A 25,224-nucleotide genomic window follows, 5' to 3' on the forward strand; every position below is an offset into this window, starting at 1 on the left:
AGGTCCCCACTCACCCCTGCACCCCCTCACCTCTGGACAGCATCTCCCTGCCATGGATGTCTCCTTCCGTATGGGAGCTCATGGAGGAGATCCCCGGGAGCTGCAAGCACAGTTCCCATGCTGCTCCCTGCCACTTTCAGTTCCTCAAAGTACTTTTTTAAGAGACAATGTCCCTCCATCCCACTCACTCACCTTCTCCTCTCTTCATCCCCAAGTTGTTTTATCCCTCTTTCATCCTCCTTGGCTGTATGAATGACAGTCTTCTAGGGTCAGCTGCCAGGTCTTCTTCTGTGCCTTTCTAGCACTGCCCCAGAGGATCTGCCCTCGCTTGGGGTTTCTGTGCTGTCCTGTTGCACAGCACAACCCCCGCAAAGTTGCAACCCTGCTGCTTGTCCTGGGTTTGGCCAGGACAGGGTTAATTTTCACCAAACTCCAGGAAGGGGCACAGCCAGGGGGTGGGGGCTGACCCCACCTGGCCAAACAGAGCCGGGTATTCCATACCATGTGCCGTCACGCTGGGTTCTGGTGGGGGGGGCGGCGGGGCGGGAACTCTCTCGCTGCTCGGGAGCGGGTCTGTTTTTGTCGTGTTTTCTCCTTATCTGTATCGTTGTTGTTCCTGTTCCCTCTGTTTGCTGTTCTGTTAAACTGCCCTTATCCCGACCCACCGGTTTTCTGCCTCTTTCTTTCCATTCTCCTCCGCACGCCGGCAGGGGGAGGGGCGGCCGCGTGGCACTTTTGTTGCCGGCGGCAGCCAAAACCAAAACACTGCTGCAGAGGAAGGAGGGGACACTGTCACTGAAAAGTGTGTTCAGGCGAGGACCACTGTTTTTCTCGAATTCCGAAGATACTCTGTTGGCTCCTGTGGCTCCGCAGTCATGGGATCCTGTCTGCAAAGACTGTCCCCTCCCCTGCTGCAGAGGTGGAAGTCAGGGTTGTTAGGGCAAGAGCAGCTTTCCAGGGGTCCCTGGGATCGCAGCACTGACCAGCCACTTGTTGTCAGCAAGCTTGTGGTGGCTCCATCACCAAAGCCAGCTTTGCCTGTCCTGCAGCCTGGAAGATACAGTTAAAAAAAAAAAAACACCAAAAGCAACCAAAAGTGATGCGCATGCACAGCCATTTATTCCATTGTAGTTTCACTTGTTCTCAGCCCTGTCGGGTCCCCAGGGGACACGTGGTGAGAGGCCAGAGGAGACACAGACAGCCACTTCCCTTTCCACAGTTTCAGTGCCAGGGTGACTGGTGGCAAAGGGCAGGAAAGTACAGGACTGTTGGAGCACAGAGAGCAAGAGTGCAAGTGTGGGTGAGCGGAGGGGTCCCAGCAGGAGCTCCCCAGGGATCTGTGCTGAGACCTGGGCAGCTTGACACACGTGACCTGAAGAGTCAGACCTGGAAGGGACCTGGAGGAGCTATTCAAAATATTTTGACCAGCACAATCCTGTAGAAAACAGCTTCTTTCCAAAGAAGAACTGAGTATCTGGGATGCTCCAGCCTGGGAAAGAGATGGCTGAGGTCTGAAGCCACCAGTGATCCGGGAAGGAGGAAAGGGGTGGTTGTTCATGTCTCTCCCAGCACAAGAACAGTGGGACCCCAAACAGTGCTAGCCTGTGACACCTTCAAAACAGGCAAAAATGACTTCTCCACCCAACATGTGATTGGGGCCTCAGTGCCACACAATACTCTGGGTAAGGGGCATTGCTGTACTCAGAGCAGCCCCAGGATCCGGGGATGGAGGGATGGTTCGTGCTGCCATCAGGATTTTAAACTCATCTCTACCGAGGGGTCACAGCCTGTGGTCAGGGCAAGGCAAAGGCTTTCCCAAGCTGGATACATCTCTGGAAAGGCATCCCATCTCCACATGGACTTTGTGAGCAAAGATCAGGACCCTGCATAATCTGGAGACAAAGGGGACATTCCTTTGGCGAGGACACCTCCCTGGCTGCCCTGACCATCACCTCTTTCATCCCGCAATGACACTGATTTGCTGAACGAGTGAGAGACAACACGTGCTTGGGAGCTGGAGGAAGCAGCTCACCTGCTTCTGCAAGATTTTACCCAGCACACGGATGGCTCCTCACTGCATCGGAGGGAGTGATCCAATTCAAACAGCCCAGGGCAACACAGAGTATTGCAGAGCACTGGAGTTTTGCTAGGGTGGGCAATAACGCAAGCGCTGTCGGTGTGCAGGACTGCTGAGGGTACACTGGTGGTGCAATTACAGCACTAAAAACACAACTGCAACAGTTTTTAGCCAAGGGACCAAAGCCACTTTTGACACCAGCCTGGCATCCGAACCCTGTCCCCACAGGCACCCTTGGTGTAAAGCTGTCGCTGGGCAGCCTGCCTTTCGGCTGAAGCCAGCAGCTCTACCGGCTGTTGAAGGGCAACAGAACATGGTGGGAAAAAAAAAGGAGCAAAGGCTGCTGCAGTGCCGTCTTGCAGCAGAAGCAGGCTCTGTTACGCTTGGCTGCCTGCCTGCTCTCCAGGAGTAGACCTTTACCCAAGAGATTCCAGGGAAAGCACCATCTTCCCGGCCTGGCTTTGGGCTGGGGACGTGCCACACGCATGCAGCACCTGCCCCTAACCGCCTTCAGCCTCACATGGGGCCCGCGGCCAGGCCCAGCTCCTGGGTTATTCCACCTTATACCTAAGGCAATTCCTACAGAGCAGCCAGTGGGTCTCCAGAGGTGCAGGAGACTTCAAGCAAATTCACAGCATCTGGCTACCTGCAAGGGATCTCACCTCCTATCACTGCAGGATTTTTATATTCTTTTTCCAGGTTATTACAAGCTCTCAGGCATTTCACCAAAACCCTTCCCTGTCTAAACCAAGCCCTGGCTGCAGCTCTCCACTCCGCCTGTGGCCACTGGGATGTCAGTAGAGGCTGACCCCTTCCCCAGCCCCAACCAGTACACCAAGGCCCCTCTACAAACCAGCCTATGTTGTGTTACGGGCCAGCTCAGCTCTGCTGGATGCTCCCCAGGGTGGAGCTGTCACAGCAGCACAGCAGCAGTGTGGAAACCAGCAAGCCCAGGCTGGGCTGAGAGGTTAGGGCTGACTGGTTTGGTGCTGAGGAGTCAGTTATCCAGCAGGTGACCATGGACATCTCCAACAACCTAATCAGGTGGTTTTGCTGTGATTTGTCTGCGTCAGGAGCGTCCCAAGGGAGCATTGCTGGGACGCTATCCCACAACGGCACGTGGCCCAAGAAACGGGGCGTGGGGAACGTGGGGATGCCCCGTGCATCCAGTAAGCACCAGCTGGTCCACATGCTGCTCTGTCGTTAGCAAAAGGCCATGGCATATGGCGCGTGAGGGGTTTATGCTGCCTGTCACATGAGTGGTTTAAAAACCTCTAGGGTGAGAAACTACTAATCTCAGTGGGGTCTGCAGTGTAGGTGGTTTTATAGATTGCTTTCCAGAGATTTGATTTCCTTGCCCAACTAAATCTCAAACAGAGGTGACAGCACTAGACTGGTTGGAAGTACCATTGCACTGCTCTGAGGTGGTTGCTTGCCAGGTTTTTTTTATGTATCTAAAATCTTTTGGCATCATGCATGACTTCATGTTCCTTCCCCTTGAGGGAAGAACAGCAAACAGGGAGAAAGGGAACTTCAGTCAAGGCACAATCGGGAAACACAAACTGTTGGCTAGACAAAAGGCAAAGGCAGCTTTGGTGCTCCCGCTTCTTGCTGGCTGTGCAGAGGTGCTGGGCAGCACTGGGCTCTCCATTGCCAGGCAAGCTCAGATGCTGCAGATGTCCAGCCTCCGCTGGAGACATTCAAATCTCATTCCTGGAGTTTAGGCTCAGTTGTTGGACCGGGCACCCCAGCTCTACTCCGAGCTGCTCACCACAGGCACAGTCCCATCCACAGCATGGCAGGGAGCCTGGAAAGGCTGGAGGGTGGCTGGGAGGACTGTTCAAGAGCAAAGTAGTCTGGAGGTGATGTGACGTTGCTGAGAGCATGGCAGCTCTCATTTTGTCCTGATCTGCAGCTGGCCTGCAAGGTGCAGATGCAATTCCTCTTTGCTCCGATCCTCACCTCCCTCCAGCCTTATCATCTGCTTCTGCAAGCTCTGACAGGCAGAATGGCTCTTCCATGCTGCTTTTTAATTACAGTTAGTACCCTGGCAACAGCCACATATGAGGCGAGTCTGGGGCTGTGGGGCAGAGGCTGGCTCAGAGCAGAAGCGAAAGACAGAAATACCATGGATGTTAGCGTGCTGAAGGTAGAACTGAAAGCAAGAGTCCAGGCTCCACGGGCAGGAAAGCCCCCCAGCTGCTCAGGGACCCCTGAGAAGAGGGCCGGCAGCTGGGCAGCCTCCTCCACTACACTGCAAGAGCCAGCTGGAGCTGGTCAGCGAAGCCCAGCTGGCAGGGACAACCCAGCGCAGGAGGAAGTGATTCACTTGATATTTTAGCCAACCTTTGTGTTGAAGAAGCAAACAACACTTTGGCTATATCCACAAGCCCTCCCCAGGCTAGAAGCAAAGGTCAGGTGAAGCGGCTTTTCTGGGGTATCTAAGGTACCACAAAACCAGATTCTGATAATCTTGAGATGAGCGCAAGTAGTACGCTGTCAGTCTCTCTGGGCATCTGTTCCTTCCTCCCACCCTTTGGGTTTGTAAACATTTGAATTAAACATGACCGGTGGGCACATCTGAATCAGGATCCTTGTGCAGCCTGCGGAGACCCCCAGCAAGGTGCCTACTGGTCTGTGGGGACTGCGAGGGTCCCTTGGCAGCCTCCCTGCATTCACAGGCATTCCTGGGCAGAAAGCAATCGGACCCAAAGCACGTTCTGGACAGCCACTCCCTTACCCAGCCTGTATCTACCCTGTTTGGCTACATGGAGGCTATAGGAGACCACGCTGAAAGCTTTGCTGAAGTGAAGGTTCTCCCCTCATCCACACGGCCAGTTACCTCATCCCATAAGGCACTTAGGCTGGTCAGGTACGATGTGCCCTTTGCAAATCCCTGCTGGCTGTTCCCTTCTTGTCCTTCAGGTGCTTGGCAGTGATTGCCGGGAGGATTTGCTCCCTCACCTTCCCAGAGACAGATGTGATGTTGGGCAGGCTGTAGTTCAGCAAGCCATCCTTCTTGCCCTGCTCAAAGCTCTGGGTGATATTTGCTTTCTCCCACTTACCAGGAACTTCCTGATGGCTACCATCTTCCAAACAGAATGGAAGAGATGAGAGAGCAGCCTTGCCAGGGCATCAGCCAGCTCCCTCAGCATCCTCAAGTACATCCCACCTGGTCCTACGGATTTGTGTATGTGTGCCCTAAGTCAGTCTTCCTCTAGGATGGGAATGCTGCTGCACTCTGCCGCTAGGACCTGGGAGGCTTGAGGGCAAACCTCAGCAATAACAACTGAGTCAAAGAAGGCCTTGAGTACCTCAGCTGCTCTGGATCTGTGGTCACAAGGACCAGGAACCGAAGAAGCTTGAGGGCCTTACTGGCCAGCAAGAGCCCGGCTGCAAGAAGCCCCTGCTGTGTCGCCAGTGCCTGTGGGCACTGCCCCCTGAACCAGCATCTCCTGGGGCTGTGGGGGGTGGGGGGGGATCCAGGGTGCTGAGAGCCACCCTCTTTGCTAGAAGGAATTTGCTTCTGTTTCACCCCTGGAAACCTGCCACGCTTATTAAACTCAGTCTTTGAAATCTGCTGCACTTAATAAATTCAACCTCAACAAATTCTGTTTCCTTCCTCATTCCAGCTTGGCTCAGCCCCACTATGACCTGACAGATACGTTGGGGCTTTCCACAGGTGCAAGCTCATGGATGTCGAAACCTGCCCCATCCACCCAGCGCTGCCCAGTGCCTGGATTTCCTGTGGGCTGGGAGACCCCACGAGTGCCCTGCGTGGGACGGCTCTGGTGCTTTCAGGAGGGTTCTGGTGCTTTCTGCAGTCTGTCTGCAGCCACGATACTGCTTTCATTTTCATTTTTCTCGGTGCTGGGAACTGCGCAGCTCCACCCTTGGCACCAGAAGCCTGTATGGTGCAAAGGTACCAGGATTCTGTCTACAGCAGCAGCCTCCAAAAAGACCTGCAGCTGCCCAGGCTGGAGCACAGAGCCCGCTAACAGCAGTGCAGAAAACCCAGGCAGCGTCCAGCCTCGCAGCTGATAACTGCTCCGGTGAGTGCAGCAAGGAGTGATGGCCCCAGGGCTGCAGGGCAGGGAGGGCTGGCATAGGGTTGGCATCGATTTGGGAATGGGGTGGCCACCCAGACTCTGCCTTCCTGAGCCCATTTGGGCACAGGGGGAAGCCCCGAGCTGGCCTGTGCAGCGTGCAAGGGAACCTCCACAGAAGCAGCAAAGGAAGTGATGGCTCTGTTGCGCGCTTTGGGGTGCTCAGTGAGCACTGGGTGTGCATGTGTGTCCTCCTGCTCCACTCCCCGGCACTGTGTGGGTGCTGAGGACAACAACCGCTGCTGACCCCCTCCTCTCTGCCGTAGATGTCTCAGGAATCGTGGCGACCGAGCGACCCCACCACCTTGCTCATCCCCAAGGCCCGGGGAGGGCGAGCACAGCAAGCCCTCTACCTGCTCCTGGCTCTGTGTGCCACAGCGCTGTACCTCGCCAGGGAGCCCCTCGCGCCCACCGCCCGCAGCTTCACCTCCCACTTTGTGGCCCTGCAGATCGGGGTGCTGCTTAAGGGCACCTGCTACCTGGCCGAGGAGATCTTCCACCTCCAGTCCAGGTGAGCCAGCGTGGGGGAGGCTGCCTCCTGGGGCCAACACGGGGACAAGGGCATAGCAGCCTCTGGGTGTCGGGAGGGATCTGCTCCTTGTTTCTAGCCCCACGTGTGTGCTCTGTGGCAATGCTCTGCTGTGTCCCTGCAGCTCACACTGCTTTCCATCAGCCTTGTGTCTTTCTCAGCTCCTCCTCTTCCTCCTCTCCATTCTCCTGCCTGCCCAGCTCCCGCATATGTCTATGGACCTCTCCCTCTCCTCTCTGTGGTAGCTGCCCTCAGTCCTCAGCCTTCCCCCACTGCCCAGGGCCGGAGGGCACAGGGCTGTTGGAGACAATCTCCTCTTGCTGTCCAGGGCAGCATTGCATCTGCTCCCCTCTGAGACCGTGGGTACTGCAGGAGACCCAAGCCGTCTCCTGGCTGGGGGCACCCGGAGTGCGCTAAGCAGGGTTCCTCAGGGCTCCCTGGCTCCGTACTGCTCCAGGAGGTCAGCAGCACTGGCAGGGAGGTGGGCTGCAGTTGAAGATGGCGAGTGGGCAGGCAACTGGCAGCCTGTCTCCTGTCTCCCTCTCCCACCCAGGCACCATGGCAGCTTCTGGAGGGTCCTGAGCGCCTGCTTCCCCCTGCGCTGGTACATGCCTATGCTGCTCGCCTCTGGCTCAGCCTACGTGGCTCTTCTCTATGGAGACGGGCAACCGCTCAGCCTTCACCTCAGCCTGGCCAGCCTGTGCCAGCTCCTCATCCTCGCTCTGGGGCTCCACGTAAGGCACCAACACCTCCAGCCTGGCCAGGCATCCCAGGGAGCGCGGCAGCCCCCAGCAATTGTGGGGGCACATGGCCCAGCTCTGTGTGGGCCCTGCATGTACAGCCCACCCACACGCAACCCCACAGCGGGAGGAACACTCTTATCAGCTCACCCCAAAGAGTTGATCTCAGTCCCATACTGCCATGTGCGACAGCAGGAGGGCCAGGCTGCCTTTTAATGAGCACAGCCACACTGGGCACTGGCAGCAGCCCTGCTGCAGCCAGAGCCCCGCTGACACAAAATACAGAAGTATTTTTAAATCTGTCAATCAAGCTGGTGCTTGAGGGGAAAGAATAGCTTGTGTGGTCTCCAAAGGGTTAATTATCAGGCATGCTGTGGTGGAAGAGCCAAGCTCCAAGTACCTCTGTACCATTGGGAGGGCTCTGCTTTACCCCAGCAGAGCTGGAAGGGGAGAGAGGTCACACAGACTACAGAAGGGTGCTATGGGGAGGGCAGTCATTAGGTGCCTGTGGGGTTTCAACACCCATTTCCACCTAAATGAACACACAGAGCTGGTAGGGGCCACCAGTGGCCCTGGAAATGCCACCACCAGGCACTGGGATGTCTCCTCCCATGTGCTAGAAGCACTGGGCAGATGCACAAGTTGCACTGGGACACGCAATCCCAGTGGAGGATGCAGCCAGAAACATGTCTGGCTCACTCCAACATTAGCTTCCTCATCTGCAGGGGCTGTGTGGGCCACCAAGGACTCTTGGCCCCATTGCCTGATGTAGTGGTGGAAGAGGGCAGCAGGGTTGCTCACTCTCCAGATCTCTTTGGAGAGGGCGGCTGCTCTCCAGTCCCTGTAGAGAATCAACTGTGTAGAAGAGCCCAGGTGGCTGCTTTCATCACTGCTAGTCTGTCTTTCCTTCCCTCCACAGAAGCCCTCAGCAGTGGAAATGTCTGAGATGTCTGAGAGGTCCAAGCAGAACGTTGCTCATGGGCTTGCCTGGTCTTATTACATTGGGTACCTAAAAATAGTCCTGCCACGTACGTAGCTGTTTCCCTGTATTATCATGCCTACAGATAGAAATAGCTCCTAATAACAATCCTCACACTTTTGCAGTGTTAGCAAGGGAATGAGGAGCAGGGTAGAAAGCAGCTGTACTCACACTGGGCACCTCTGCCCAATGCTGTCTTCCACCAGGGGTGAAAAAGTCAATGGAGGAATTCATCAGAGCCAACCCCAATGTGCTGGCCTGCAGGGAGACCTGGAAACTCCACATCTTGGTCCCTCTGAGCTGTGATGTCTATGATGACCTGGAGAAAGCTGACAGCAATATCCAGTACCTGACAGACCTCACTGAAACCACCTTGACTCGAGCTGGCACCAAAAAAAGGGTCTACAAACACAGCCTCTATGCAATCAGGGATGAAGACAACAAGGTACACCGAGTGCAGCGTCAGGAGAGCAGTCGGCATGCATTAGCCCAAAGGTCTTCCTGGCCTCAGATCCCAGTCCAGAAGTGGCCATAAGGGCAGGACAGTGTCCCCTCTCCTATTAGATACTCCCAGTTTTCAGCAGGTTCCCGCAAGATGGAGAGGTCCTGTCCATGCCAGCCATCTGCACCCCATCCTCTTGGCTGCCTGCTCCCAGCAGGGATGTTGGGCTCACTCAGCCTCTCCTGGAGTTGATTTAAGTCTGGCAAACAGCAGAAAACTGAGCAGAAAAAAGCACATGTGGGGTCCAGAGCATCACTTCCCATGGGAAAAATTAGTATTTCCTTTTGTTGTGAAGAGGTGCTTGAAAATGTCTGTGTGAGTCACTATACAATTTGACTCTCCCCTTCCCCCAGTCACCTCTTTTCTGGGCTCGTGAGCCCTAAATCCCTCCATTTCACATTGCTTTCATCTCCTTCCACATCTCCAAGCAGATGGACCTCTGCCCCTGCACCCTTGGAGGGACGAACACACTGCTCCTGCTGACACAGCAGTGGATGGAAGTGTCAGCAGCGCAATGGTTCTCACCTGGGTGTCCCTAATTTGCCTTTTGATGGTGGCTGTGCACTCAGCTGCTGCTTTTAAAGCCCTGCCTGCAGGGACTCCAGAGCTACTTTCCTGGCCCTGCTCCTGGGGAAGTACAGTCAGCATTGGGATTTTCCTGCTACTATGTACGCACTGATGTTGTGTTTGATCTGCCAGTCTCCTGCTGAGTCACTCAGCACCATGTGAACTCCAGCAGCTCTGCAGCCTGGACCTGTCCTGACCCACTGCATGTTGTCAATAAAATCTGTCCCTCAGCTTGCTGCCCAGTTGCTGGTGAACGTGTGCATGGCAGATGCTAGATCCCATCCGTGGCACCTGCTCCAGGTCACTGTGGTGGCTGCCCTCCAAGGCTGATAGCTCTCCCTGCTACTCTGCACTTACCCAGGGATCCTGTCTCTCTTCCTTCTAATACACTTTATTAAACTTTACAGTTTGCCCAGTATAAGACTTAGTCTTAACCCTGCTCCTCCTTGGAATTTTTATGGCCTTAGCAAAGTTATCCTCATTTGTTTGACCAGCCGTCTTCTAGCTGTGCATTCACCTTGCCAGCATTTTTCCTCTTCTCCATCCTCCTGCTCTCCATTAGGATGCTCAGACTTCCCCTTCTCTAGCAGAAAAGCCACCAAGAAGGTCTGATAGGACACAGCCAAGGGACGTCTCCAAGGAGGACCAAACTCCATGGGGAAAATCACTCCCCACGCTGCAGCTTGGGAGCACTGCCAAAGCCGGTGTCTGCAGCCCAGGGCCCCGTGGGAAGGAGAGAGCTGCCTGAGCCCACCTGGCACACGGGGCACAGCTGTACCTGCCTCCCTGCCAGGCCCGCTGCTCCTTCCCCGCTCAACGCAGGGCAGGGGGACATTGGAGCCAGAACCAGTGTCCCTGTCCCAGGGGTCCAGCACACAGCACCAGTGCAGGGCAGGCCACAGAGCTGCCGAGGGGTCTGCCCAGCAGCAGAGTCCCCCGGCAGCCCTTTGCCAGGTGCTTGGTCCTCCTGCCGCCCTGTCTTTTTCTTCCATCCCTGCAGCTCTGGCACTGCGCAGTGGAGTTTGCCACCCCACTCCAGTCCCTCTACGCCATGTCCCAGGACGAGTGTGCTGCCTTCAGCCGGGAGGACCGTCTGGAGCAGGCCAAGCTTTTCTACAGGACATTGGAGGAGATCCTGAAAGGCTCCAAGGAGTGCACGGGTACCTACCGGCTCATTGCATACGAGGGTGAGTGAGGAGGGGAAGAGGGCAGGGGTGCCCAGCACAGCAGCTGTGCTTCCCCAGCCCCTTGAGTGACCTTGGATCACGGCAAACAAGGGTAAGCAGGTAGGATCCATGTGCTTGGCTGATATCCCCACTCACACGGGCGTGGGGGTCCCTGTCACAGTGGGAAGAAGGGGCTGCTTCCCGACACAGAAGAACTTTTTGTGGGTCTCAGAGGGGTGGGGAGGATGCTGGCAGAGCTGGTCCCTGGTGAAGTCCCCAGAGGCACCTGAGACAAGCAGTCTTCCACTGCGGCAGCAAGAACACTTCCGCAAGGATTAAACATAACAGCGGGCTTCCAGGGGAAGGAGCAGCTCCCTTCACTGCTGATGTTCCTGGGACAAACGTCTGGGGCTGTCAAGCCCTCCCCAGGACTGGGACTGTGTTGGTGTGTGTGCTGGCTCAGGGACATTCCTCCTGACAGGGGATGAGAAGGAAGGCTGTCCCCTGCTTCCTTTCAGTTTCCCTTCTCCTCACCTCTGGCAGAGCAGCATGGCTTGAAAGCAGCTTTGCTGCTTCTTGCTGAAATGAATCTCGTTTTTCAGAGGAAATTCAGCGCTCTCCCTGATCAGGAGAAGCAGTTCTATCCTGTGAATTACTTCCCATCACAGCAAGTACTACTGGGAAACCAGCACACAGTGTCTGTATTTTAATCTCCTTCCTGCATTTCGTGTTTTATTTTCTTTTTTCTGGTGTCCTGAAAGGGGGAAGTAAGAACCATATTTCAGCTTCTCAGGAAATTCTGCATATTGTGGGGCATCTCCCAGAGACTCTGCTCTGCTCCCTGCCCAGACTCCTGCCTCGGGCCAGACCAGTGAAGGTGGGGTTTGTCTTTCTCTGTTCCAGAGTCGGGTGAAGCAGAAACCCACTTCTTGTCCAGAGAGATGCTGCGGCACCTCCGGCAGCAGCGTCACGAGGAGTATGCCGTGTGTGAGGGGAGCCAGCCGCACAACCCATCCACGACCCTCAGCTCAACAGAGCTCAACCTCCAGATAAGCCAGTCAGACCTGCCACAGCCTCTGCGAAGCGACTGCTTGTAAAGCACCGGTGCTGCCTGGCCCCGCACCGCCGCCTTGGGGCTCCAGACCCCCTCCCCAAGCCCCTTCCTCTTGCAGCAAGTGCCACCCATGGCAGCGATCCCCAGCCTCCTGCAGGAACTGCCCACCAAAAGCTCCTATGCCTGATGTTTACTGGAAACAGCTGCTCAGACCACACTCCTGTGACATACTTCCCATTTTCTTTGTAATGTGTATCTCATATTTTAATCTATGGGTGGTTTGTTTGTTTTTTTTAAATCTGCTTTCATTCATATTATATAAAGCATTTTCCTTTGGAGTTAAGTTGCATTATCTTGATTCTTGGGCATGATGCGCAGTTTGCCCTTGGGCATCCTGTGGTGTTGGATGGGGGTTCGGAAATCCCAGCCATGAATGTGTGTGTGTGTGTGTGTGTGTGTGTGTGTGTGTCTGTGTCTGTGTGTGTCTGTGTGTGTGTGTGTGTGTCTGTGTGTGTGTCTGTGTGTGTGTGTGTGTGTGTCTGTGTGTGTGCGTGCGTGCAGGGTCCAGCATATCCCGCCAGCGTGGCCTGGCTAATCGGAGGGTTTCCGCAGGTACAAGGAGTATCCGCAGGACTTCCAGGGTACCCTCCAGCCTGACAGACCCACTGGGCGGTCACACACAAGCATCCTCACTTTCCACCCACTCGGGATGGGGAAGCAGAAGAAGAGGAGGTCAGGCCTAAGAGACTCTGACTTTCAGTAGTCCCACAGTACAAGAAACCCCCTTGCCTTTGTTCCACCCAGTAATTTCGCACTTTGAGCCATCTGCAGTGCCTGCCGGTGCCCTTCATGCCCACATTCCTCCCAAGCACTTGCAGAAGTGTTTCTCCAGCCCCAAAGCATGTGCCAGACTCCCTGGAGCTCTGGGAAGGCGGCAGGGTGCAGTCCTGGGACAACTTGTATGGGGGTTTTGGTGCAAGACATCACATGTTGGGCTGCTCATCCCTCTATGCCTAGGGGTGAGGTACCCTCGACAAGTCCAGCAAGCCAGGCCCTCCCTGCCTGCTGAGGCCCCATGTGGTAAGGCAGAAGCAGGGCAGAGGACATGCAGCGGGTCTGCTCAGCGTTCCTCTGAGACAGATGATTTCTCAACTGACCATCTACATGCTCCTCCAGGATCTACCTAGGCTGAAAAAGGGGCTTTACCCATGCCAGCCCCAATGCCTGGACACCCTGCATAAGGCCACACTTGTAAAGGATAGAGCCTGCTCCTGAGGGACTGCCAGGACCAAGCAAGTGGATGAGCCCATGGTGGGCTGCTGCCAGGAGCCCTCCTACCTGGGAAGACTGCAAAATCCCAAAGGTGCCCTGATTGACCTGGGCCAGACATGGGACAGGGGAGCCAGCCGGTCACTCAGGCAATCAAGCATGAGTGACGCTGCGTGGCCAGATCTGTGTGCCATAGGGCAGGATGGTGACTCCAGGGCTTGTTGCTTACTGGGTTGCCAGAGACCACAGCAAAGCTTTGCTACGGTGCAGCTTGGCAAGGCCACACAGCAGGGGCCAGAGCTGTGCACCCTCTGCTCCGTGCCTCAGTTTCCCCTTTTGCCAAGAGCTGAAGGAGGGTCTAGCCAGCCAGTTCTGCCCTGAGAGGTAAGAGGGGGCAGGAAGCAGCTTAGCTGGCTTGTTGCCCTCTGATGGTGCAGCATCCCTATGTGGATGTGATCCCTTTGGTCCCTCCCAGCTACCAGGACTTTGGCAAAAACATGAGGTCCCTTCAGAGCTCCTATTCACCCTCAGCCTGAACTTCCAGCACCTGGGCCCAGACACAGCTCTGACCACCCTCTGGGCCAGCCACGGAGACCCTGAGGGGACTGTGGAGTCCAGGGACCCAGAGGAGGTGACCTGGCCGCATGGCTGAGGATTGCGACAAGAATGCTGTGCCTGGTTCCCTCCAGGCTCTACACACAGCTTCCTGGGTGGCTTTGCCTGGAACCAGATGCATAAAAGCATCCTAGGCGATGGTACTACCTCTGTTTGTGGCTACTGGTGAGTCTCTCAGCTAAGCCAGTTTCCCTGCCACTATTCTTCCAATGTGGGCAGGGTTCCTCATGTCCTGTCCAGACCTGTTTGCCAACGGCCTGGTGCGAACTCCCTCTAACAGCAGGCTCAGACTCCTTACCGGAGCTGTGGCTGCCCAGCCTAGCCACGTCCTTGCCACATGGCTCCTGCCAGCAGCACCCAGCAAGCTGCTCCTTCCAGCAGCCCAGCTTCCACTGGTCTGAGCATGGACAGCCTGTGCAGGGGCCGTGATGCACTGCAAGCAGAACAAAACTAGCCAAGAGGACAGAGACAACCACAGCCGCAGGGATCATAGCAGGGTATTGGATTTCTCTGTCAGTCCCAGGTGGCGGCTGAGGTCAAAGAAGGGCAGGAAGATGGGTGCCCCAAGCTGGACCTCCAGCCTGGGAGGTAGAGGTACCTGGGGAGCAATCCTGAGACAAACTAATCAGCTGGACACTTATGTCACCACTTCTTCACATACCTGGTACAACAGCTTTGGTGCTGGTAGGGGGCTGTGTGCATGGTGCAGACAAGAAGACAGCTCCAGTGGGCAATCTGGCACCGCAGCAGATGCTGCTGGAAGCCTGGTTTAAAAGCAGCCTGCCTGTGCTGCCTCCAAGAGCAGCTCAAAGGGCTCCAACGTGACAGTGCTGCTTCAGCCTTGTTTGCTCCACAAAGGGCTCGTTGGGCTCATCTCAGAAGCGTAGCCACACCACCTAGAATTCTCCTGAGTGGAAGGAGAAAAAGCTGGGTGTAATGTTTTGAACCATTGAATGAAAGCTTGGATGACTGCAATTTCTTTTGGGAAGAAGGCAGCCTGGAGAACCCCCACCCTGCAGTCAGCCACCACTCAGCCCACATGAAGCCTGCAGAGCCAAGCACTTCACAGCTGCCCAGTAGCGTTGTTAAGTCCAGCCAGCAAATTGAGACACAAGCTTGTAGTCCAGCTCCTTAACCACCCTTTGAAGCCTCTGGGATTCAAAAGGTCCCTGGGACCTGCTCAGGCTCCCAGACAACAGGCAGCCCAAGGCCAGCGAGCGCCTGGACATCCTTCCTCTCGTGCAGTGCCAGTGCGGCAAGGCTTCAGGGACGCCTGGGAGCTCTGTAGGACAGTGTTTGCTGACCCTCGTGGGCTGGTACCACTCCTGGCCTGGAAGTGCGCTCTGTGCTGAGACCTTCTGCCCCCAGTGTGACCCCAAGTAAAGAGGGATTGGCTACAGCTTATTCCTGTCACCTAAAGCCACTCATGAAACAGGTCCAGTTCCTTCCTGAGCTTTCTTTCCCAGGACAAAACTGCTCTTACCTGGCAGCTGCCTCTCAGCAAAGCAGCCCAGGAGAATATCAGGGCTCCATCTTTCACACATATGGGAGAACATGTTGGGAGACGCCTCTCCCCAGCTCCAGCCCAGCAAGCTTACAGAGGAGATGTGGCTGCACATTGGTCCCGCTGAGACTGGAAATTGGAACCCATTTCAGGATTCGGTAAAACCTTAATCTGCAGCCTAATCTCTGGGTACTGCATCTGTGCAAAAGACAAAAACAACAAATGAAAGGGCTTTAAGGGAGGGTTTGCAACAGCAAAGGCTGCTGCAAAGAGCCAGCTCCTCTTGGCCTGCTGGTTTGCAGAGGTGTCGGGGAGCCTGGTGCTGCACCAGCCAGAGGGTGAGAGGGGAGAGCTGTGCTGCTGCAGACAAGGGACCTCCTGCTTGCGGTAGGAGACGCGTAGCCCTGCGTGCAGGGACCAGAGTGCTGCGCCCAAGGGGTCTGGCCCTGGGGCATGGGCAGGTGGACGTGGGTCTTGATCACCCACCTCCTGTTTTGGAGCAGTGTTCCAAGGGCACAGAGCACCTGCTGAAACTAGATGTAAATGCATGGCATCAGGGCTGAGCTCAGCAACACAGGCACAGCCAGAAGCAGCTAAATGAGCAGCAAAGCCAGTGCTGCTGCAGTCCCCGAGGGTTTGCGCCTTCAAATCCACTGGAGATCCTCGTGGGCCACGAACACCATCTCCTTCCTGATGCCCTGCTCCCTTGCCATGTGGTGCTTCTTATCTTGCCCATCACCGCCTTCAGTCAGGTTGGGTTGAAGATGGCTGATAAGCTCAGCTCTTATTATCAGAGGGCGGGTAGAAACACAGGCACAAGCCCAGAGGAAACCTGACAGTGCAACCTTGTTCCAGCAGAAACCGTGCTGCCAGCCAAAGGCTCACCTCGTGCCACTGCTCAAGGGCAAAGCCAGGACCAAGCAAGCAGCAAGGTGAAAGCCTTTGCTAGCAGAGTGAATCGCAGGCAGAGCTGAATCAGAGGCAGGAAAATCAAACCTCAGAAGAAGTGGAAGCTTGCTGCCCAAGCTGGCAAACAGACAATAATAATTTTCCTGTTGCACTCCCTAACAGCACTAATCAGCTGAGTTTTTGCACTAATTGCAGCGCTCCCCACCAGGCCTGACTCACGACTCCCCAGCTTCTGGGGTGGTTGAAAGCGCCGCAGGGTGTCAGCAGCACAGATGTAGCCTGGCCCACTGCTGGCATGCACCAGCAGGGCAGTGGCATACCTCAACGCCACTGTCCCCACTGCCATGTGGGGGGCAAAAGCCCCGGATGCCCCTAGTCATCACACAGTGCTTGGGCACAGCATTGCTTCAGTGATGCCCCATGCTCCAGTGCCACAGCTGCCAGCAAGAGCTAGGGGTATGCAAGGGGCACAGCCAGGCACTACCCCAGTCTGGAGCCAACTGTGCAGGGACTGCCAGGACCGTGAGAGGTGATGAGAAGATTTAGGGGGCACAGAATCATACAATCATTACGGTTGGAAAAGACCTCTAAGATCATCAAGTCCAACTGTCACCCCAACAACCACCATGCTTGCCAAACCATGTCCTGAAGTGCTGTATCTACACAATTTTTTAATGCCTTCAGGGATGTTGACTCCACCACTTCCCTGGGCATCCTGCTCCAATGTCTGACCACTCTTTCAGTAAAGAAAATTTTCCTAGTATCCAATCTAAACCTCCCCTGATGCAGCTTAATTTCCTATTGTCCTATCGCTAGTTACTTGAGAGAAGAGACCAACACCCACCTCACTACAACCTCCTTTCACGTAGTTGTAGAGAGCAATAAGGTCTCCCCTCAGCCTCCTCTTCTCCAGGCTGAACAACCCCAGTTCCCTCAGCCACTACTCATAGGACTTGCTCTACAGACCCTTCACCAGTCTTGTTGCCCTTCTCTGGACATGCTCCAGCAACTCAATGTCCTTCTTGAGTGAGGGGCCCAAAACTGAACACAGTACTCGAGGTGTGGCCTCACCAGTGCTGAGCACAGGGGCACGATCACTTCCCTACTCCTGCTGGCCACACTATTCCTGATCCAAGCCAGGATGCTGTTGGCCTTCTTGGCCACCTGGGCACACTGCTGGCTCATGTTCAGCCAGCTGTCGACCAGCACCCCCAGGTCCTTTTCCGCTGGGCAGCTTTCCAGCCACTCCTCCCCAAGCCTGTAGTGTTGCATGGGGTGGTTGTGACCCAAGTGCAGGACCCACCATTTGGCCTTGTGGAACCTCATACAATTGACCTCTTCCCATCAATCCAGCCTGTCCAGATCCCCCTGCAGAGCCTTCCTACTCTAGGGCAGATCAAGACTCCCGCCCAGTTTGGTGTCATCTTCAAACATACTAAGGGAGCACTCAATACCCTCATCCAGATCATTGATAAAGATATTAAACAAGACCGGACGCAAAACTGAGCCCTGGGGAACACCACTTGTGACCGGCCACCAACTGGATTTAACTCCATTCACCACAACTCTCTGGGCTCGGCCATCCAACCAGTTTTTTAGCCAGAGAAGAATACACCTGTCTAAGCCATGAGCAGCCATCTTTTCTAGGAGAATGCTGTTGGAGACAGTACCAAAGGCTTTACTAAAGTCCAGGTAGATAACATCCACAGCCTTCCCTTCATCCACTAGGCAGGTCACCTGGTCATAGAAGGAGATCAGGTTAGTCAAGCAGGACCTGCCTTTCATGAACCCACGCTGGCTGGGCCTGATCCCCTGGTTGTCCTTCACATACCTGGTGAGCACACTCAATGTGATCCACTGCACAACCTTCCCTGGCACTGAGATCAGGCTGACAGACCCGTAGTTCCCAGGATCCTCCTTCCGGCCCTTCTTGTAGATGGGTGTTACACTGGCAATCCTCCAGTCATCTGGGACCTCCCCTGTTAACCAGGACTTCTGACAGATGATGGAGAGTGGCTTGGCCAGCTCCTCCGCCAGTTCCCTCAGCACTCTCGGGTAGATCCCATCCAGCCCCACAGACCTGTGAGTGTCCAGGTGACATAGCAGGTCGTTAACTGCTTCCTCCTGGATTACGGGAGATTTATTCCACTTTCCAACCCTGGCTTCCAGCTCAGGGGACTGAATACCCTGGGAATAATTGGTCTGATTATTAAACACTGAGGCAAAGAAGGCACTAAGTACCTCAGCCTTTTCCTCATCCTTGGTGGCAATGTTCTCCCCCACATCCAAAAAGGGATGGAAATTCTCCTTTTCTCTCCTTTTGCTGGTAATATATTTGTAAAAATATTTTTTGTTATCTCTTACAAAATATTTTTTGTTATCTCAAGTTCTAGCTGGGCTTTTGCCTTTCTCATTTCCTCTCTGCACGACCTAATGAGATCCCTGTACTCCTCTGGGGTTGTCTTCCCCTTCTTCCAAAAGTGGTAAACTCTCATTTTTTCCTGAGTCCCAGCAAAAACTCCCTGTTCAGCCAGGCAGGTCATATTCCCCGCCGATTTATCTTATGGCACATGGGGACAGCCTGCTCCTTGCAGAATGTCCAGCCTTCCTGGACCCCTTTGCCTTTCAGGACTCTGTCCCAGGAGACCCTCCCAAACAGTGTCCTGAACAGGCCAAAGTCTGCCCTCCAAAACTCCATGGTGGTGGTTTTGCTGTCCCCCGCTTCTTTGCTTCATCAAGAATCAAGAGCTCTATCATTTCATGGTCGCTACGCCCAAGACAGCCTCCGACCACCACATGTCCCACCAGTCCTTCTCTGTTAGTAAACAGCAGGTCTAGCGAGGCACCTCCCCTGGTAGGCTCACTTACCAGCTGCATCAGGAAGTTATCTTCCACACACTCCAGGAACCTCCTAGACTGTTTCCTCTCTGCTGTGTTGTATTTCCAGCAGACATCCAGTAAGTTGAAGTCCCCCATGAGAGCAAGGCTAGCAATTGTGAGACTTCTGCCAGCCACTTGTAGAATGCTTCATCTACCTCTTCATCCTGGTTGGGTGGTCTATAACAGACTCCCAGCAGGCTATCTGCCTTCTTGGCCTTCCCCCTCATCCTTACCCATAAGTACCCAACCTTACCATCACAATCGTTGAGCTCCACACAATCGAAACAATTCCTAACATACAGAGCCACCCCCATTCAGGACTTGTCCTGCTAATTGGGGCACTCCATCTTCCAATGCCCTTCTTTTCTGGGGAACACTACTCTGTCTTCCCCCCTTTTCATTCTGCCTTTCTGTCCCTTGACTGCTAAGTACTCCTCTGCTTTTAACATTCAAAGCAACAGCTAGCAAAGCAGCCTGTCACTTGATACCTTTCTGTCCTAGTCACTTTACACAACCGTTGGTAAAATCCAGGCAGATTTTCCTCTGGCTCCTGTCATACTTTATACAATTTAGACACATTCCCATTCCCTCTGTTTTTCCCCAATACTGGGCTAAACTTTGCATCTCCTGCACTTTTCTAACTGTCTACAAAACAGCATCAATTGTAACAGCGTATTATAATTCATAGTTCCTTTTTCAGACTATTTCTCGCCATCATCCAAATCATACATCATTCACCAAACACTAAAGAACAAATCAACATACAGCACTTCATCCTATTTCCCTTCATGCTGGCAAAACAAAATTGATTGCAATATTATACTTTAAAGTTCCATTCTTTGGCCATTTCTCTTGATCTTCCAAAATGTACATTTGCCACCAATGATTAAAATATTCCATTAATTGCTTCCTTGTGAGGGGATCAACTCCCACCTCCTTCTAATGCTTCAATAAACATCCCAAAGGTGACTTCTTTAAAATTCCTCCCTCCAAATATTGTTCAGAACTCATGTTACAATAAAATAACCTCTCTACTTCTCGACCGATTGGTTAACACAACACACACACGTATCCTAGAGGGGATCTTTTTTAAAATCCCTCTGCCTACAACCTGTGTATCACTTAAGTACAACTATATATACAATATATAACCAAACTACCTCAATCAATATGTTTATATATATAAACGTAGAGCTCGTTCAAAACAATATTACAGTATATATAATATACAACCTAAAACAGAGTCCCAAAATGATCGATCAATGGCAAATAACCAGGGAACTTGTAACCCCACAATACGTACCGACTTCTAAGCATCCCAAAACCAAAATTCCCAAATTGTACCAATTCCCTTTAAACAAACCGAACCCCATATATTATCAAGATGTTTTTCGAGTGAGGGGGTCCCCCCCCAATATTTCCCCAATGTTTTAATACACATCAAACAAAAAAGTTCAGAAGGTAATCACATGGTCTTTTAACAGGCAAAAATCTAACACCAACAGATCCGTCTTCAACACGATATAACTTATCAAACCGGCTGACAGCGCTGGCTCGTGTCTGCGGGGCAGATGCCTACGTCACTGCTGTACGGCCGTCGGTGACTGCAGACCGGTTAGCACAAACCTGAGCTACGCGTAAGAATCCTCACGAATGGTAAAGACAGGGAAGTCTCATCAGTTTCTTCTTCTCCAAATTTTGAAATCAAAATTAATTTATACTGGCACTGAAGCCTTTGCATTGAAGCTGGCAGGTTCCTTTTCACACTGGACGTCCTGCAGGCGAGAGCTGGCTGAGCGAACAGCATCATCTTCCTCACCCTGTGGGAGGGTGTGCCTGGAGGGGAGCCACCATCCACCCCTGGAGCAAGTGCAAAAGTAGTCACATAATCCAGACAAATCCGTTAGATCACATAAACCAGATAAATCTGTCAGAAACAGATGAGGATCCCCAAAACCAGAACTCAGTGGCCACAAAACCTGATTAGCCTCGCCCTGCGTGGCAATTTTCACCCCCGTCTAATGGGTGGGCCCCAGAAAGAATGCTTTTCCACTTACCAGGGGTCTTACTTCTAGTCCCTCAGTCTGGGGATCGGAAGTTCTCCCCGAGAAGTTCCCGGTGCCAGCTGGAGGTCCTGTGATCCCACGGATTGGTAAGGAGTCAGAAGCAGTGTCCCATCTGGGTCACCAAAATGATACTGTAAGTCGGCAAAACAAAGACTCTCTCATTTTGGGAGTTTTAGAAAGCAAGCATTCTTTATTACAGCGCCAGATGCATTACAGAGCCTTGCAAATGCAGGTGCTTCTGTATCTGGGGCAGGAGAGGAAAAGAAGCCAAAGATTTGACAAAGCCAAAGGTTTCTGAAGTTTGACAATAGCTAAAAAGATTCCCCAGGACCTATTTTTATTTGTATCCTTATATCTTATATCCATGTAATTTCTAAAGAGAAGGTGAGTTTGACTGATAACTGCACAGGTCCAGAGCCAAGAACACTATGTGCATGATGATGCTGTACAACCATCTCGTGCAGTGGTGGTCACTTTGTGAGGCCGAAATAAAACAAGTTACTGGCAGATAGGTGTGCATGCAAACCAGGGAGGGTCGTGTGCTTCGATGGAGAAAAACGCGGATGTCATCTTCTGCAGAAAAGTGCTGGTGAGGTTGGCGATGGGTACACCTTTCGTGAGGAAACAGCTACAGGTGAGCAGCAATGACTGTTCAGTGGTGCTACGCTGCCCTCAACTGTTGCCTTTTAGCAATATCCAAATTTTCAAACAGCCTGCGCAAAGTTGCACTTTTCAGGTTTTGTGGTTGTGCTCCAAGAAAGGCCCTTGCAATCACACCGATTTTTTTTTTTCTCACCTTTCATGTAGTAAAAATCCTGCTTGAAAAGTGAGCTCATTTGAAGTGGCTGAGGAAAAGGGCAGGTTCACTATGTTCACACCTATTTGAGGTTGAAGTCTGGCATCCTGCAAAGCAAGGAAAACAGCAGCTCAGTGTCTGCCACAGTTGGACTCCTACATCTCTTAGACTTAAACCAGCTATTAATTAACTGCCTCTGCTTCGGGGTGCACCTGCTACTGACTCCACACCCCCTTTCATTTCCTCTTCCCAGTGGCTCAGTGGGAGCAGCATAATACATATGAGGAGTGTGTATAAACTAAATTTGAGAGCCACAAGCCCGACAGTCCAAAAGCCTTCACGGGGCTGTTTCAATGCTCTTGCATGCTGTCTTAGTGCACAGCTGTGTCTGCAAATTCACACCTTTAAATCCTTGAGCCTTTAAATCCTGGTGTAGTATCCATGGGGGCGTCATATACATAAAACCCAACATCCCAATTTGTAATTAAATTGTTAGCCAAGCATCCGAAATATGCATTTCTCAGAATTCCTCAGCCTTGCTTGTAGCTCTGTAGTACAAATTTTGCAAGCAGAAAGCACTGTAGTTTGTGTTTTGCTGGCACCTTCAATGGATGTGTTAGACAAAGCATGGTCCCCAGCACGACTGTGTGGTGCTCAAGTCTCACAGAAAGTTGAACAGACAAAGAAATGGAAAAACAACTTAAAGCCCCAAGTAAGGAAGAAGGTCCCAGTCTGGGGTCACGGATGGCTCAGAGGGCCCAAGCAGGGTCCCTACTTGTGGCAGCTTTTTAGTAAGCCAAGCCACTTGCTAACAAAGACAGAACTGACAGCTCAAGCCTTTAGATAGTAACTTCAAGGTGTTAGTTTTATGGAGCCATTTTTATTCTTTCCTCATCAATTTTGTTCTGGCCTCTGGTGCTGGGGACTACAGTAAGAGCAGGAGCCAGGCAGTGCAGACAGCCCGCTGCTCCCATCACAGCCTGGCATACCCCCGGACATGGCTGGCACACCACAAAGCTGTTTACAGCAGGAGTGACCTGGGTAACCACGGCAGATATGGATGCAGAGGGGATGCCCTAAGTCACCGTCTGTCCCCAGCAAAACAGCACTGACATCAGAGCTGCTTCAACCACTGAGGAAAGCGCCCACAGTGTTGTCTGCGCAAACACATCCTGCTCATCAAAGGGAAAGGAAGAGGGGTTAATTAGGTTGAGACATGTTTTGTCTCTTTTTCCTGCTCCTGGTACTGCCCCTCAGCTGCACACAGCCTCCGGAGGCCAGAGACTGTTATCTCTTCCCTGAAATCAGCAGCAGGAGAGCACCAAGGTGGACTGCCTCCACCCCTCACTGTTGGGAAAAGGATGGCTGTCTTGGGGCTATGGCCTACAGCCAGGAAAAGGGCAGGAGGGATCTTGAGCCACAGGATTAGGCAGCACACTTGGGATGAAAAACATCCTGCCACTTGTACCTGACACAAGCCACAGGACCAGTCACTGGAACCTCCAGTGCAGCTGTCCGCCAGGTCCACACCAGAGCCCCAAGGCGAGGACTTGCCACAAGAGCAGGAGCTGAGATGGGATGAGACACGGACTCAAGTCCTTAATATTTTTGTACACATCCCTACACTGGAAGCTGCTTTCTACCTTTCTGTGCTCTCCATTTCTCTAGGCTGGAGCTGCACTAGCACACATTCGCCTCCACACGCAGCTTTTCACTAATGAACATGCTGCAGAGAGCAGTGCTCCTCCTGGCCAGCCCTACGTGATGAACCTCCTCCTCGTCTGCTCTGGTGGTGTAAGGATTGCACACACATCGACAACTGTGGGCTACCTTTGGGGGGTTACCTTTAGTGGCCCTTGGCTTTCCTCTGCTGGCCTGGAGTGCCTGGAAGCACCGCAGCACACACAGATGGAGACGAGTCCCCAGCTCTGCAGCCTCCCACTGCTCCCCTTCTGAGGGGAACATGGAGGGGGCGCTCAAGTGGTGTAAACTCCCTTTTACCTGAGAGGCGATCAAGTCAGAGTTGGTATTTATTAGAAGGTCCATTAGAAGACCATTAAGCATTTGCTATTAACAGATTCAAGCTGGTACCAACCACAGATAACCAGTCCCACAATACAGTCACCGAGTCACAGGGGTCACTCACACCCACTCAGGCAGCAACAGCTGGAAGCTGACCCCAACTGCTCCCTGGAGCGAAGTGTTGCACTGACACACCACAGCTCACCAGGAAGGTGCTCATGTGCCCCCTCAGATGGGCTCCTCTCTCATCAGATGCTTGGATAAAATCCTGTTGCGCGCAACAGACCCATTCCAAGTTACACAGCCCTCAGCTGATGCTTGCCTGTGCCAGAAGCCTTGTGGTGTCCTACGCTCATCAGCATCTGTGAATTCAAAACCACTGCCAGCCTGCAGCCTCTCATAGTTCTTCCTTCAGCCATAGCTCCATAAAACTTGTCACCTCAGCTAACTTCTGAGCTATGCTGAAAAGCCACAGCGCAACACTCAGAGGCATGAAGCACAAGCGCAAAGGAAGACTGAGCTTCTGTCATCAGAGACCCCACTTACCTCAGTTCAGGCAGTAGGAGCAAGAGGGAAGTCAGTGGCCCAAAGGCTCAGCCCCGCCTGCTCCTGTCCGGAATGCTGGTCCTACACCATGCTGCAGCTTGTCCTTCACTAGCAGGCCAGAAACCCAAGGCAGCAGCACTCTGTCATCACCTCCTAGTTGTACCCCTCACAGGCCCTCCTGCCCATCTTCTGCTGCTCCCTCCCCAGACCTGAACACTCAGGGTCAGGATGTGTCCGTCCTGCTGGGCTGTGACTGGGACCCCAAGGCAGAGCTCTCCCTAGGTGAGGAAAGAGAGCAGGCAGAGGAAGCAGAGGCGCGGCGATACAAGCGGCCACTCAGACATCGCAGCCAACACCAGCACCGCAGCAGCATCTTCAGGAACCGAGCTCTGCCAAACGGTCTGCCCAGGCCTGACAAGCCACTGGGACCTCTCTCCCTCAGCTTGCCGTGGCAGGGCAGGGAATGCCCCCTGCACCGCCCAGGGCGGATCCTGGGCTGATCCTCGGACCTTCCCGACAAGAACGACCACACCAAGCGATCCCTCAGAGAACAGACACACGCACGTGCACCCACCCTGTGCTGAACGCCCCCGTGCTCCAGCCATCCCAGGGCAGCGACCGCACACCGCCGGCAGCTCCGGCCCGCTCGGGCAGAGCAAGGCCGCAGGCGCAGCAGCAGCCCCCAGCCCCACTCCAGACCTGCCAAAGCCCTTCCCTCCCGCCCAACAGCCCCTCTCCGGGTCTCCCTCCCGAGCAGGGCCCAAAGCTCCGCCGTCGCGGCCTGCTCCGCCGCCGGGACCGGGCTGACCCTCAAGGCGGAAGCAACGCCCCCACCACCATGGCGACGCCCGGCCAGCCCCCGCCCCGGCCCAACATGGCGCCGGGTGCGGGGTCACG

The 25,224-nt window shown here is 53.7% G+C and overlaps 1 protein-coding gene and 1 long non-coding RNA gene across 5 annotated transcripts; one reads left to right on the forward strand and one right to left on the reverse strand.

Annotated features, from left to right (window-relative positions):
* Window positions 1-198: 198 nt before the first annotated feature.
* On the reverse strand, window positions 199-25,161 carry LOC142364005 (uncharacterized). Of its 3 annotated transcripts, XR_012766087.1 has the most exons (7): window positions 24,328-24,890; window positions 21,760-21,866; window positions 20,955-21,094; window positions 20,524-20,757; window positions 15,088-15,306; window positions 14,266-14,511; window positions 199-1,050 (listed from the first exon to the last, which is right to left on the reverse strand). It is a non-coding gene; the product is annotated as an uncharacterized LOC142364005 (long non-coding RNA). The 3 variants fall into 3 exon arrangements; XR_012766086.1 differs by lacking the exons at window positions 199-1,050; window positions 14,266-14,511; window positions 15,088-15,306 and adding an exon at window positions 24,902-25,161 and having other exon boundaries at window positions 20,313-20,757; window positions 24,328-24,605; XR_012766085.1 differs by lacking the exons at window positions 199-1,050; window positions 14,266-14,511; window positions 15,088-15,306 and having other exon boundaries at window positions 20,313-20,757.
* On the forward strand, window positions 5,965-12,058 carry STING1 (stimulator of interferon response cGAMP interactor 1). 2 transcript variants are annotated; one of them, XM_075442136.1, is made up of 7 exons: window positions 5,965-6,129; window positions 6,450-6,694; window positions 7,266-7,446; window positions 8,372-8,480; window positions 8,638-8,876; window positions 10,501-10,687; window positions 11,570-12,058. In XM_075442136.1, the coding sequence occupies exons 2-7, from the start codon at window positions 6,450-6,452 to the stop codon at window positions 11,761-11,763; spliced, it is 1,155 nt and encodes a 384-aa protein (XP_075298251.1). In that variant the 5' UTR covers window positions 5,965-6,129; the 3' UTR covers window positions 11,764-12,058. The 2 variants fall into 2 exon arrangements, with proteins under 2 accessions (XP_075298251.1, XP_075298252.1); XM_075442137.1 differs by having other exon boundaries at window positions 10,501-10,660.
* Window positions 25,162-25,224: the final 63 nt, after the last annotated feature.

This window comes from Opisthocomus hoazin, chromosome 23, assembly GCF_030867145.1.
Source record: "Opisthocomus hoazin isolate bOpiHoa1 chromosome 23, bOpiHoa1.hap1, whole genome shotgun sequence".
Lineage (NCBI taxonomy): Eukaryota > Metazoa > Chordata > Aves > Opisthocomiformes > Opisthocomidae > Opisthocomus > Opisthocomus hoazin.